General features: G+C 47.8%; 1 protein-coding gene across 1 annotated transcript in view; it reads right to left on the reverse strand.

Annotated features, from left to right (window-relative positions):
* The window catches only part of atp6v1ba (ATPase, H+ transporting, lysosomal, V1 subunit B, member a), a 43,987-nt gene that overhangs the window by 7,802 nt on the left and 21,643 nt on the right, over positions 1–14,542 (reverse strand). The window contains exons 3-9 of the mRNA XM_064317729.1: positions 14,138–14,236; positions 12,662–12,755; positions 11,631–11,708; positions 8,968–9,107; positions 4,829–4,930; positions 3,190–3,287; positions 2,432–2,555 (exon numbers count right to left, since the gene is read on the reverse strand). Coding sequence (XP_064173799.1) covers positions 2,432–2,555; positions 3,190–3,287; positions 4,829–4,930; positions 8,968–9,107; positions 11,631–11,708; positions 12,662–12,755; positions 14,138–14,236 — 735 coding nt within the window. The remainder of the gene's footprint in view (positions 1–2,431; positions 2,556–3,189; positions 3,288–4,828; positions 4,931–8,967; positions 9,108–11,630; positions 11,709–12,661; positions 12,756–14,137; positions 14,237–14,542) is intronic.

Genomic DNA, 14,542 nt, shown 5'->3' on the forward strand with positions numbered 1-14,542 from the left:
AGGATAATTATTTCCAAATGTTAACTAGCGGGGTGTCACTGTCAAGGCGGAAGGCATAGTTTGCCCACCACAGCTATGTGGTCAAAAAGAAGAAGAATATAGCACCTTTCCAGAACCAAAATGCTCATATAAACTCCCTCCATTTTCAGACAGCAACCAACACACTGCCTGTAGATTTAATGAGCCAGATGTTGACGGTTTCTTGCTACTTCCTCTTTTCCCTGATAACAGTGGCTGCATAACATATTTCAAATGTAAAAAAAAAAAAAATCTACATTAAAAAGACACATTAATGCTTATCTAAAATTATCTAGTCAAAGCATTAGTTGACTAATATGTTAATTGGCACATCCCTACTTTATACATCTGGAAAATAGATGCTGGCGAAAGCAGCATATGCAGCATTTCTTTGCATCTTGGTGGGTAAACATTCCAACGTTCTGTTAATTAACATAGTCATTGTAAACACACCCTGAGAACACTATCTGCCAAGTTTAAAAATGTAATTTCCCAGAGACCTCTAGGTTAATTTTGCCATTGACAAAAAGAAGGTACTTAACTATACATTAAAACTCTTCCCTAATTTGATATTGTAGGGAATTCTGTATAATTTCTATATTAAAAGGGATTCACAAGCTGCACTGCAGTAACTTTTCTTGGAAATTATGAAATTATACCTTGCACCTGGTTATATTCACAACAGAACTGATTAATTGCATGTAATTTATATTGTAGTTCCTGTGTGGATTCAAACATGCGATCATTGAAATATTATTCACAGTGGCAAGGTACCCAGTATACTGCATACAGACACGTGGCTCCACTGAAATTGCACGCAGTCGTGATTGTTCACATTTCCATTGTGTTTCTTTCTGCTTCGACAAAAGCAAGAGGAGCCAGCCGGACCCCACAGCAAAAACGCCTTTTGAATTGTCTGAAAGTAATATATTTTGAACGCTCTTGGCTTTAGAATTTGAAATCATCTGAATTCGCCCAAACTATAAGAAGAGTATTTTCGTTTTGATAACCGATAATGCGTTTGCTGGTTTCTTGTTATATACGACAAATAAAGAGGTGTTTATGAAGAATAATAAAGGAGTGACTCTTTTTACTACAAGCACAGGGCCTCAGTTCTGAAGACTGCTGGCTGCACATTGTCGTTGCCGCAGTAACACTTCCACAGGTACAGTGTTTGTGTTCATTCCCTTCACAAGTGCACTATACGCAACAAAACGTACTTTGCTACCATTTCACACAACCAGGCTTCGCTTTTTATTGTGCCACAAGTCCTGTGTGTATACTTCTCATCATCAAGCCCAATTATACACACTTTTCCGATTGTGGATAAGAGCCTAGGATAAATGGCGACATGTAAATGTAAACACAGTCAAATTACACCAAGGGAAGTGTAGTACAGCTTTATAATTCAAGTTCTAAGCAGAGTGACTGAACTTACCCAGTAAAATTTGATTTAAAAACAATATTTTAAAAAATGTAAACTTGCAAAAATGACTTGTTGCCATGTTGAGTGCGAACTCCACATAAGGGTGATGGAGCTACATTTCAACTGCCTGCTGAAGTCAAATCCTTCTCGCCTCAAGTGCTCCTTAACATTTGACACGCTGGATTTTGAGCCACTTTCACTTACATTCTCTGTGAGGTCACGGTGGTAAACAGGAAATAAATAGCAGGCGATTCCATGGCAGACCACTTCATCAAAACCTTATCTAATCATCCACAATGAGCCGTGCATGGTGTGTGTGGTGGTGGTGGTGGTGTGAGTGGGAAAACAGTAAAGGGCATGACCTTTATATCATGAGACATTACAATAAAAAAAAAAGGCAGGTCTCTGGCAGCACCGTTCATGGCACTGGATGGGACAGCCTTTCAAATAGCTCTAAGGAGGGCTGCTGGGGGCTTCCACTCCTTAAGGCACACATGAGTGGAGGCAGTTGGTCAGACGGGATGCAGTATCGTCGTGCACTACTACTCTGCGACCAATAAGAAGGTTTTGAGCTGACAGGAGACAGTTCCGTCTGCCTGGTGTCTTGCTGACAAGACCGTATGTAGTGTGACGCGAAAGGCCTCCTCTGGGACTGGGTCTTGGGGACCCTGGAACTCGTAGCCTTAGTGGACACGGACAGCGTGTGGACAGCGCACGCTTGTCTGAGCTCTCTGGAATCAGCGGCAGACGCTGTAGCAGTGACCGCCACTGATGAGCGCAGGTTGTGAGTGCAGGTCTGAGCACAGGTTGTGAGTGCAGGTCTGAGCGCAGGTTGTGAGCGCAGGTCTGAGCGCAGGTCGTGAGCGCGGGTCTGAGCGCAGGTCATGAGCACAGGTCATGAGCGCAGGTCGCGAGCGCAGGTCATGAGCGCAGGTCCTGAGCGCAGGTCGTGAGCGCAGGTCGTGAGCGCAGGTCGTGAGCACTTACCTCTCGCAGGGCTTCGGCGTAGGAGCTCATATCGGTGAGGATGACCAGCACGTGCTTCTCGCACTGGTAGGCCAGATACTCGGCGGTGGTGAGAGCCAGGCGTGGGGTGATGATGCGTTCAATACTGGGAGAAAGAAGGATAAGGGGGGGGGGGAGGGTCATTTTTTTTTTTCCTTTTTATCAAACAATATCCCATACAAGCGGAACACATAAGGCTGGACGAGGAAGGAGGCGGCATTGTGCAGCCGGCTGCTCAAGGTGAAGCCCGTATACACCCTTTCACCGTTCAAACAAAAAAAAAAAAAGCTGCGTGTGACCTCGGCCAGCTATGCCTTTTAGGGAGGGGCATTCACAGGCGGGGAGGTAAATCGTGGTATTTCGAAGACATTTCACTCTGTGGAGTGGGCGCCCATTGTCTCTCTCAAAAGATTGCTTTCTGAAGCGATGCCAAATTCAAGGAACATGTCCTGCCGCTCTACAGGGTTTTTAGCTGAATTGTTAGCACTACAGGGTCACCTTCATCACCAGAGGAAACACAGAATAGGGGCTTGGAACAGACATGAAAGAAAGAAAGAAAGAAAAAGAAAAACAAAAAAACAAGGTTGTTTGTGTGCTTAATGGCAGACAGACCTTAAATGGCAGAGGACCTACGAACATAAAATTATGGAAAATAATAATAATAATAATAATTTTTCAAAAAGCAAACTGCAGAATCCAAACGTCCTTTGCAATTTTGAATTATGTACGCCAGTACTCACGTGGGATCATTGGCCAGGTTCAGGAACAGGCACACGTTGTCCATGGAGCCGTTCTCCTCAAAGTCAGACTTGAAGAAACGGGCAGTTTCCATGTTCACCTAAAGAGTGGCGTGACAGAGTGAGGGTCAGAGGTCACCTTGAAATGGCGCAACACATTGCGGCTAGGAATGCATATAACTTTCAAAAAATTAAACAGGTGAGACAGTCTTAACGTTATGAGGAGATTGGAAGACATAACTGTGCTACTTCTGTTGTCCTACCGATTTGACTCAACAACCAGTCTCTAACCTGGAGTTTTGCATTTCTGAGGTTCTACTGCAGTTCTCTCTTAAGTTGGTGATACCAAATATAGCCAGTATTTAACAAATAAGAGTCAAAGAGTCACACATTTCAGAAAATCTTTCACATAACACTCCTAACTTCACGCACAGGCTCCTGGCAAACGCATCGGACTGGGCAATATTGGACCAGCCAGGGAAACAGACGTGTTCTGAATTAGCCTGAGAAATATTCAGAGGCCTAGCTGGTTGTGACCTATGACTTCGGGGAAAATTTTATGCACCATAACCAAAATCTGTGCCATATTTTTCCAAGACCAGGCCATCAGGACCTCTGCATAGAAGACATACAGGTAACAACTTTATAAACATTTTTGATACTGCAACATGGAGTTTAGCCTTTCAGAAGCCCCCCCGAAAAAGAAAGGACCCTCCAATTACCCACCGACAGGTGGCGTATAAGGAACCACATAATGCCTCTGTTTCAGAATACTGGCCATCGCTAACAAAGAGTAAATTATTAAATATTTGATATTGGTTGAAAAACGGTTCAACCCATTTAGTAGCAGTTCATAAACCATTAAAAACCCTTTCCATCTTTGCACAGTTTGACCGCCAACAGCAGATTGGGGAAATGACTGCTTTAACTAATTTTTCAGTTCGCGAGTCACCCAAGTTTTGTGAACTCACGGGGCATATGAAGCATGGTCAAAGTGATTCATCAGACGTTAAAATACTAAAACAAACCCCCCAAAAGCAAAACGTCCTCGAAAAACATTAGGCATAGTTCAACGGGTAAAAGGCAGTAACAAAAAAACACAGAAGGCAGAATGCCAAACGGTCCCCGTTCACAACTGAAATCTGATACGGAAGACGCACTTTAAAATATCCGCAGAACGTCCGCGGCTGAAAAGCCAGCCGCACAAAGCCACTGACTTGAATTTTGAATATCCTGCTCAAGTGGTACCGATCGAGTTACCAAGCCCTCAACCGCGTCTGAAACAGCCATCAACAATGAGGGAGGGGGGGGGGGGGTGAGGGTGGGTTGGTCACATCCTGGCATAGGTAATAGTACCTCTTCACCACTGCTGAATAATGAAGTGTGGAGAGGCAGAAATCGGGAGCTTTCAATCGCGGGCGACACAGTGTAGTTAGCGAGAGGCTGAATTTTAAGTGTGTCTCCGGTTGAATGGGCGCTTGCTCACACCGGCGGAAGTAACGCGGGATTAAAAACTTAAGTCACCTGGTGAATGAGAATGAAAAACGAGAAGGCCACAGAGCCACCCGAGGTCCATTTGGCCTCACGAAAAAAAAGGGCGGGGGATGGGGGGGGGCGGGGGGGGGAGGCGCTTATCACTCACTCCCATAGCGGCGAAGACGATGGCGAAGTTCTCGGAGCTGTAGTCCATCACGTCCTTGGATTTCTGCACCAGCCCAGCTTGACGACAGATCTGCGCTGCGATCTGAAAAAACACAACGTAATTTTTTACATCACATTTACAGGCCGGTAAGTATGAACACTAATATTATAGCGGTATTTGAGTAGCTATATTTGAACCAAACAATTCACGTGAGATTAAAGTGCAGTTTCTCAGCTATTATTTAAGAGTTTTTTTTTTTTTTTTAAACTTTGTTTTACTTTTTGGTTTCACCATGTAGAAATTATAGTACTTTTTATCCTGGCCAAGTCATTTACTTGATCTGAATCCAACTGAACATTCGTTTCACGTGATGAAGAGACAACTAGCCCCCGAAACAAGCAGAAGCTGAAGGTGGCTGCAGTACAGGCCTGGCAAAGCATCACCAGACCTCAGCACCTTTACAAAGACAAAAAAAGTCAAACTTGAACCTGAAACAGGCTGTGCAAACTTCACCAAAGTGTAAACCTAAATAAGCTAATGGCAAAGACATTTGACATTTGCTCTGTTTTGGCTCTGTACTCTACAATTTCAGATTTATAATCAAAAATTGTGGAGCACAGAGCCAAAACAACAACAACGAAAAAAAGTCTTTGTCCCAAACATTATGAAGAGCTCACTGAACATACAGTAAAGAGCAAACGGTTAATAACTTCTATTCTGTGAGAGAAACTGAATTGTAAGCTTCTCTTTCATTTCGCTCCGCTTCTCATCTCACTCTCAGGTTTTTTGTTTTTTTTTCTACGGCAGCCTGTAGCAGGACACGTAACCTGCCGTGAGCGGAGACGCGTTCAGCCATTTTGTTCTGCGTTCCGCGGTCGTACGGGAACTCATCGCAGCGTGAGAATGGATGCCGTGCGTGAACGCGTGTGTGCGTGTTCGTGTTCGTGTGCGAGGGGTGCGGGGTGCGGGGTGCGCTCCGGGCGATTAGGAGATCAATCGTGACATTTTCGGCTCTTATTGGCTCGCCATCGCAGCACCGCTCTGCCCTGGCACTGGCTCCCCATCACTACTCAGACTGACCTTTGACCCCCAGTTCAAGTACAAGGACTTCCTGGTTTTTTTTTTTTTTTTTCCCCCATGAATTGAGAATCGGGTAAAAAAAAAAAAAAAAAAAGCTCTTCAGATCTCGTTCCAGCAACAAAACAAACAAAAAAAAAAAAACAGAATCTACACTTTAGCACATTTCTGAACGAAGGCGGGTGCTGGAGCCCCCCCCCCTCCCCGGTTCACCGTCCGCAGCGAAGAAGCTTCCACACGCTCAGTTCAGGCTCCCCCCAATTTAGCCGCATACGCTCGCGAGGCCATGAAATTAGGGTCCGACACGGCCTCTCCGCGAACGCCAAAGAAATGAAGTATTGGGGGACGGGGGCTCCCATTGTCCTGCCCGGCAATTATAATGAGGCGTGTTTGCAAACGATGATGAGCGATGAGGGGAGAGGACAGCCACCTCAAGCGTTAAAGGCTTCACGGCTGGCCACCGATCCTATATTAATCAGTGCCATTCACACGATCTCTTAATCCCCCCACACACCATTGTCTTATTAGTTTAATTTATTTACCAGTTCAACCACAGGTCTCTGCTGCCCACCGTCCCCCCCCCCCACCCCCCACCCCCCGACATCACGCTCGGTCCACTTTTGACACCGGCCTCCTCGGTGACACGGGAAACTCCGGCCAAAAAAACTCCCACACGATTTAGCAAATCGAGAGTTTGCGGTGCGGTGTAAATTAGTCTGTCGGCTTCCAGATCAGATCAGAGTGGGTATTAATGGCACGCTTTACCACGTCCAGATTTTCTACAATATTAGTTATACACTAATATTTTCAGAAATAGAAACCGAGAAAGTGACTTTTGGTATGACATTTGGTTTTGGTTGGTTTTGACAAACCAACGGTAACCAACTGACAGACAAAAGAAATTGTAAATAAAATTATAACCGTTGAATCTAATCATAGCAATGGTCACCAATTGCAGCAAGGCATCTCTGTATCCCTATAATTCCTAGAACCTCAAGCATAGCCATTGGAGCTTGTGTACTCATTGAAACTGGGGTGTTACTGTACAAGAACAAACTTTTATTCTCCCACCATCTAGTTAAAATGACAGCTTTTTTCAATACTTTTTTTTAGATACTCTATATAGGAAGAGAAGCCCAGACAGCCGTTGTCATGTAAGGAACTAGTGTAGTGACACAACAATGACTCAAGTTTTGGGCTGCATGGAAATACATGTGTAAAGAACCACTGACTGTGTGACCACAGGAAAAAAGTGAAAAAACCATCTAAAACAGCATCTAAAACAATCATTTCATTACTTTTACATTCTGCACCCACACAACACAATTCATATCACACTACTATCACATAAAAATGAACTACTAAAGACTCAGAAGTCCTGAACTGCAACAGACAAGTTAGTCCGCTATCAGAACTTGTCATGAGATCAACCATAGTAAAGTCCCTTTTTTGAAGTCCACTAGATTTTTGAAGGAATTATGCAGTAGAAAACGAGGGTATTTTATTCACCTAGCGAAAGCTACACCAATCAGGAGCATCTGAGGAAATTTCCCAGGGTTACCTGGGAATCAGATCTCAGAGTCATGTCATCTTGCGCTACTCTCTGGTAGACTGGCTTTTAATGCACACCGACTCACGTAAAATCCAAAATGGATTCCCAGTCCTGTCTCCTGTCAACACTGAGGTGGTGGGACCATCTCTGGCACCACCACCCACCACCACAACCTTCTCCAACATCTCCAATGCCAGGCTATTCTGCCCGATGGAGACCGTGCAGGAAACTGACAGCACCATATTTCCTTCAGTTTGTTCTCTCCATAAGGAGTGGCATTACAATCCCACTTGCTGATTATACAAGGCTTTCTTTTCTTTTTTTTTTGTACTTATCTCACATTTTCCCACCGATGTCTAACCAGGTGGACTCCAGCGCGAGTACATTCTGCTGTAATCTGAAATTGTGTAATAACATTTTTTTTTTTTTTTAAGGGCAGGGATGTACTGTAAAGGCCAGGCAGAGGCGGAAGCGAAACGTCCACAGGCAGTAACGAGTCGCGGCGCATTTCCGACACGTCACTCTGACCCGTGTCCTCCGTCCCGCGTGTCCCCCGCACCACGGGGAAGAAACAATTAAATCTCTTCTGCCCATTAGCCGTAATCATCCGGTTCTGTTGGGCATAGGCGGGGAATGAGATCACCCTAAAAGGGGAGCGCTTCCTTAAAAAAATGAGAAAAATAAACTGGAGTGGCCCCCAATGGGTGGCGATATTAACATACTGGAATCAAACACAGCGGTAAACAGGCTGATAAATCTTAATATTAAATAAGCAGACGGATAGTCAGGGAGTCTCAGGAGAATGCTCCCTCCGCTGGGCATGAGAATTGCCACTTTTATTAAATGTATTAGAAGGAATATCTGTTCTGCTTTGTGTGCACACAGGACACCGCCTGAAAAAGCTGACTGAGTGCACACGCACACGCGCACACACGCGCAACACCGCGCCAGCGCACACACACACACACGCGCACACACGCGCACGCACGCGCACACACACACGCGCATGCACAAACATGCACACACGCGCACACACGCACACGCGCACACACACACACGCATGCACAAACACACGCACACACACGTGCACACACGCGCAAAAAATATAGGGCAGAATGCCTTAATTTGATCATTAACTGGGGAAAAATGAGCGACTAAAAAGAGGGCTGAATGTTTCGATTTGGTCATTAACAGTGGACAAATGTATGACAAATAATGTCGGTGGGTCAAATTCATTCTCCGATCTCCGATACCGTTTTTCATCATCCGGTAGGACTGAGACAACAGAATTGGGCGAGCTGGCAAAATAGAGAGAGATGCACAGTAATCTTCACCTGAACAAAATAATTACTATTTCAAACTATTTTTGTAGCGGTCTTGCCTGTGAAAAGCTGAAACTGTGTCATATAGAGGCATCATGGGTCCAGCCCTGGGACCCATCCCCCCCCCCCCCCCCCCCCCCCAAACCCTCCCAGGCTGTCCTTTCAACCTCGACCCCGAAAGGCCTCACCTCGTTGTGGGGGAGGCCGGCAGCGGAGAAGATGGGGATCTTCTGCCCCCGAGCGATGCTGTTCATCCCGTCGATGGCAGAGATCCCGGTCTGGATCATCTCCTCGGGGTAGATACGGCACTGGGGGTTGATGGGCTGACCTGGAAGTGGTGGAAGGCAGAATTACGCCCTGAGGAATCAGAGGGACGGACATCATGGCAAAGGGGTCCGGTCACACCAAGAGTGTGAGTGTGTGTGAGAGAGAGAGTGTGTGTGTGTGTGTGTGTGTGTTGAGTGATGCTGAAGTGTGTGCGTGCATGTGTGTGAGTAGTGAAAGTATGGTCTTTTGTGAACAGGTTGTGTGTGTGTGTGTGTGTGTGAGAGTGAAAGAGTGCATATGTGAGAGTGTGTGTGTGTGCGCGAGTGAGAGTGTGTGTGCATGGGTGCAGGCGTATGTGTGTGTGTGTGAGAGAGAGAGAATGAGAGAGAGTGTGAGCATGTATGTGTGTGTGTGAGAGAGTGTACGTGAGAGTGTGTGCATGAGCATGTGTGTGTGAGTGTATGTGAGAGAGTATGTATGTGTGCGTGTGTGTGAGCATGTGTGTGTGCTGTGTGTGTGTGCACGTGTGGTGTGTTGTGCCTGTGTGTGTGTGCCGTGTGGTGTGTGTGTGTGGAGAGCGTGTGTGTGTGTGTGTGTGTGTGTGGTGCGTGGGTGCCGTGTGTGTGTGTGTGTGTGTGTGTGTGTGTGTGTGTGTGTGTGTGTGTGTGTGTGCCTGTGTGTGGTGTGTGTGCCTGTGTGTGTGTGTGTGTGTGTGTGTGTGTGTGTGGTGTGTGTGTGTGTTAGTGGGTGGTGTGTTTGATGTTTGAGCTGTGGGGTGAAGCAGGGCAGGTTTTGAGTGTGATGTAGCGCTCTCCCCTGAGGGTGGCTGATCTATAAGGCATTGTGGATGACACACTGCTCCTCTCCTCTATTCACTCCACCTTGCGTCCTGCTGAATAGACCGCGGCTGCACTCTGGGACTACAAACCCCAGGATAAAGGAGGGCCCGTGAGCAGCTCGCCCTTGGGCCTTCAGGCCGGAACAGGGATGTTTGTTTGTTCACCGACAAGTACGGCAAACCCCATTCTTCACACGCGGGCCCATCGTCAGAGCACAGCTAGCTAATCCACAGCAACCAAGGAGCCCGGTGGTCAGTTTATAATCTCCACTGGAAATGGCTGAAATTCAGAGGGGCGGGACACAGTTTGCACAACTTATCAACCCCAGGCAGGGCTTCATAAGCCTGGTCTATACGCCTCAGCATGAAATGAGAGCCTTTTTTGACCTGTAACTACAAACGAGTCGAGCGCTTCTCAGTCCAGGTGCGTTGGTGAATCTGCTTCCGGCAGGAACTCATTTCGCTCTGTCGCGAAACAAGAAAAACTACACAAGAAGCAACACGTTTTTCGCTACGCGCAAAAAAGGCACTACCACTTATTTTATTTATCAGGCGCGGTGAAACAATGCAGACAACATGTTCTGTGACCTGTCCCCCGCCCTGTCCCCCGCCCTGTCGCCCTGTCCCCTGCCCTGTCCCCCTGCCCTGTCCCCGCCCTGTCGCCCTGTCCCCTGCCCTGTCCCCGCCGCCTGTCCCCTGCCCTGTCCCCCGCCCTGCTGCCCCTGTCCCCCTGCCCTGTCGCCCTGTCCCTGTCGCCCTGTCCCCTGTCCCCCCCTGTCCCTGTCCCCCGCCCTGTCGCCCTGTCCCCCTGCCCTGTCCGCCCTGTCCCCCCCGCCCTGCTCGCCCCTCCCCTGTCCCCCGCCCTTCGCCCTGTCCCCGCCCTGTCCGCCCGCCCTGTCACCTGTCCCCTGTCCCCAACCCTGTCCCCCCTGTCCCCGCCGCCCTGTCCCGTCCCTGTCCCCGCCGTCCCCGCCCTGTCCCCGCCCTGTCGCCCTGTCCCCGCCTGTCCCGCCCTGTCCCGCCCTGTCCCGCCCTGTCCCACCCTGTCGCCCGTCCCCCGCCCTGTCACCCTGTCCCCCGCCCCTGTCCCCCAACCCTGTCCCCTGTCCCCCGCCCTGTCCCCCGCCTGTCCCCCGCCCCTGTCCCCCCGCCCCTGTCCCCCAGGGGGGGCGTGCCCTGCCCGGCCCTTGTGTCCCGCCTGCACCCTGTCTTCGGGGTCTGGAAAAATCAGACTGCTGTGAAAAGCACGCACGGAGCACATCAGAGCCGTGAAAGACCAACATGCACAGCCGTAAGAGTGGCGTGGGGGGGGCTGTGGGGGGGTGCGCTTGGTCACGCTACACGCCTGCCGATTCCCCCGAAGCGTGTCGGGGCAAGAAGCCTCGCCCCGCCTCGATTCGAAACACGCGTGTGCGCTCGTTTAACCCGCGGACGCTCTGACGGGCCGTCGCCGCAAGTGCATTATGGGCCGCAGCGTGGCATGATGGGTAAGGAGGTCCTAAAGGTCACGGGGTCGATTCCCCGGTAGGACACTGCCGTCGTACCCTTGAGCAACGTACTTAACCTGCATTGCTCCAGTATGAATCCGGCTGTATGAATGGATGCAATGTAATGTAAAGATTGTGTACATTACACGGATGGCAATGTAATGTAATGCACTGACATCAGACCACGGCTCAATGACCCTTCTGCGATTTCAGCCAATGGCAGCGCTGTTGTTGTGTATCTGCGGAAGCCCAGTCTTACCCATGATGTCCAAGTAGTCCTCAGCGAGCACCACAGGGCCTCGGTCAATGGGCTTGCCCGAACCGTTGAAGACACGCCCTAAGAGGAGACAAAGTTTTCAGATTCAAATGTTACCGAGAAATCAGTGACACCACACACGCTTATACTCAATGAGATGTTACAGAGTGCGTTTTACTGCAAGATGGCCACACATTGTATACACCGTTGCTTAGTTTACTCATGCCAAAATTAAAAAAAAAAAAAAAACATTCAGTTTTAACAATTAATTTAAGGAGGTTCTCACAGCCAAATTGTTCACAACTTGCTCAAAAACTGTTCGGAATATAAAGAAAAACACACTCCTACATATTACCTGCCTTTGATATATAGGTCTGTGTTCACTTAGACAGGATATGCTAATAGCTCAAGGAGGTAACCAACATGTAATCTTAACCAAAAAAAAAAAACCTTGTTCTACTCTAGGGAAACAAACCAAATACAAAAAAACACACAAGCGTGTCACTGCTCAGCCTATAGGAACAAGGAGACTATGGGGAATGTGGGAATATTTGTTATCCATCTTAGCAAACACCTTACACCACCAGATTATAGTTCTTCAAAAAGAGGGAACAAATTAAAATGAAAATTCACCGTAAAAGGTCAAAGTGGTCTTTTAAAAAAACAGTTTTTGTTCTGTTTCTGATGACAGCACAGGGATTAGTGCAGGTCAGGTACAGCTGGCGCAGAACAATCGCATTTCGCACACTTAAACAGCGAAGCTTACTCCTTCTGTACACTGCTCAGAGGCTGAGAGAGAGAGAGAGAGAGAGGGGCGCAGGGTCTGCCGCACTGCCTGTGGAAAGCCAGGGTACCCCCGTGCTGGAAAAAAAAGGAGCCAGACTTTGGGTTTTTAATCAGGTGTGGATTTCACGGTAGTTTGGCATGAGCACGGCTCGGAGGTGCCTGTCCGTTCCCTCTCTCCCTCTGTCTCTCTATGGGGTGGGGAATGGTGGAGTGGGGGGCGCAGGGGCGCAGGGGGGCGGGGGTCTTACCCAGCATATCCTCTGACACAGGTGTGCGCAGGATGTCACCTGTGAACTCGCAGGCTGTTTTCTTGGCATCGATCCCTGAGGTCCCCTCAAACACCTGAGAGAAGGACAGGTAACATCACAAACGTACAGCAGTGGGGGGGGGGGTTACTATGGCGGCTGTCTCAGGGGGGCTTGACGATCCTTTTTTCTTATTCTTTAAATAAAAATAAGGTTCCAGCACTTTCATTCACCCCTTTTTCGCCTTTGGACTTGGGAGCAGCAGAGGATCAAAGCGGATCGGGATGTCGTCATGGCGCCATAGCGACGTATAGCAGAAAGGAGGTTAGAGAGAGGTCGCACAATGCCTTTGTGGAGCAGTACTTCAGGCACTGTGTGCCGAGCACTGGACACTGCACTACAACCATTTCCCTTCTTATTCCTTTCCCTGGAGAACAGAGGCCTTGGGCCGCTTCTTCTTGTGTACACTGAATATACTGTCAATCAAATGCATCTTCACAACAAAGCAAGAGGGACATGGGGGCATGATGCGAAAAAAGAAGAAGAATTGAATCGTATTGTAACTATAGCCATCCAGGACACCCCCCCCTCCGGACATCAGCCGATAAATAGCCCTGGCTAACAAGATTTCAATGTACAAACTTGAAAAAAACCAAGATAGCAACTAACACCACTACCTGCAGTGCCCTCCAACATTATCCACAAGATTTGAACAAAATCAACAAAAAGACTGTACTGCAATTCAAGAACAGAGCTTCCTTTTATTTCATATTCATTTGGGTAAAATGTTCTACTTTAATAAATAGTGATCTAATGGAATCAAACAAAATAACGCTATTTTTTTCTCAAATAATGAATTTATTAAGTGCCACAAATATGTGCACTTCTGCTTTCAATACTTTGTACACCTTCACCTCCCAAAAATAACTACTCTCATAAATGAGAAATGTAAGCATACCATTTTTGTTAAATAAAAACAGTTTTTGGAAACATAAATGCTAAATTTATCGTCTCGGTGAAGGGGACAAATATTTCTATGTATTAACACCCGGGGCAAAATGTGGAAAAAGTTCAAGGGCAGTGAACACTTCCTGAAGGGACAGTACCGTGGTGTTACTGTGGCTTCTGCTCAGATCCCTTTCCACTGAAGCCACTCAACATCCACTACGGCAGGGATCAGCAACTCACGGTCCTCGAGGGCCGAGAACTGCTGGTTTTCCACCCTCCCTTTGTCTGGGAGTCGGGTGCGAAGACAGCCTGGCCAATCAGTAGCACCAATTACCCGGGAGAAAAGAAAAACCAGGGCTGGATTTGGATTCGAGGGCCAGAGTTGATGATCCCTGCGCTACGGATTCATACGAGCTTTAGCCGGACGCCGGTTCTTGAGAAAAAGAACTTTGAAAAGGTCAAAGGTCAGGTTCGATTAAACGGCGCACAAAACGGCCACGGGGGACGGGGACGGGGAACCGTGAGCCTCACCTGCACGACCGCCTTGCTGCCGATCACCTCCAGCACCTGGCCACTTCTCTTGGTGCCATCGGGTAAGGTCAGGTGCACGATCTCTGCATACCTGGGAAACTGACACAAAGCGGACGTACGCTCCATGTGATTTTAACCTGTCAGGGGATTTACACTCATTCCGTGGCAGCTCAGCCACTGCCCCCCCCCCCCCAACACTCTCAGATTTAAAATGCGTTTTTTTTATTTCCTCTTAAACTCTTAAAAAGTAAAAGACAGACCTACACCAGAAAAATCTGGAAATGTTTATCAAAGAACTCATAACATTGCTTTGCCCTGGTCAAGGCCCATTTTTCTGATGGCGGGTAACAAAATGTCCATCCCTGGTTGGGCTGGCATGAAACGCTGCTAAATGCAACAATACAT

The sequence above is a fragment of the Anguilla rostrata genome, chromosome 18, assembly GCF_018555375.3.
Source record: "Anguilla rostrata isolate EN2019 chromosome 18, ASM1855537v3, whole genome shotgun sequence".
Taxonomy (NCBI): Eukaryota; Metazoa; Chordata; class Actinopteri; order Anguilliformes; family Anguillidae; genus Anguilla; species Anguilla rostrata.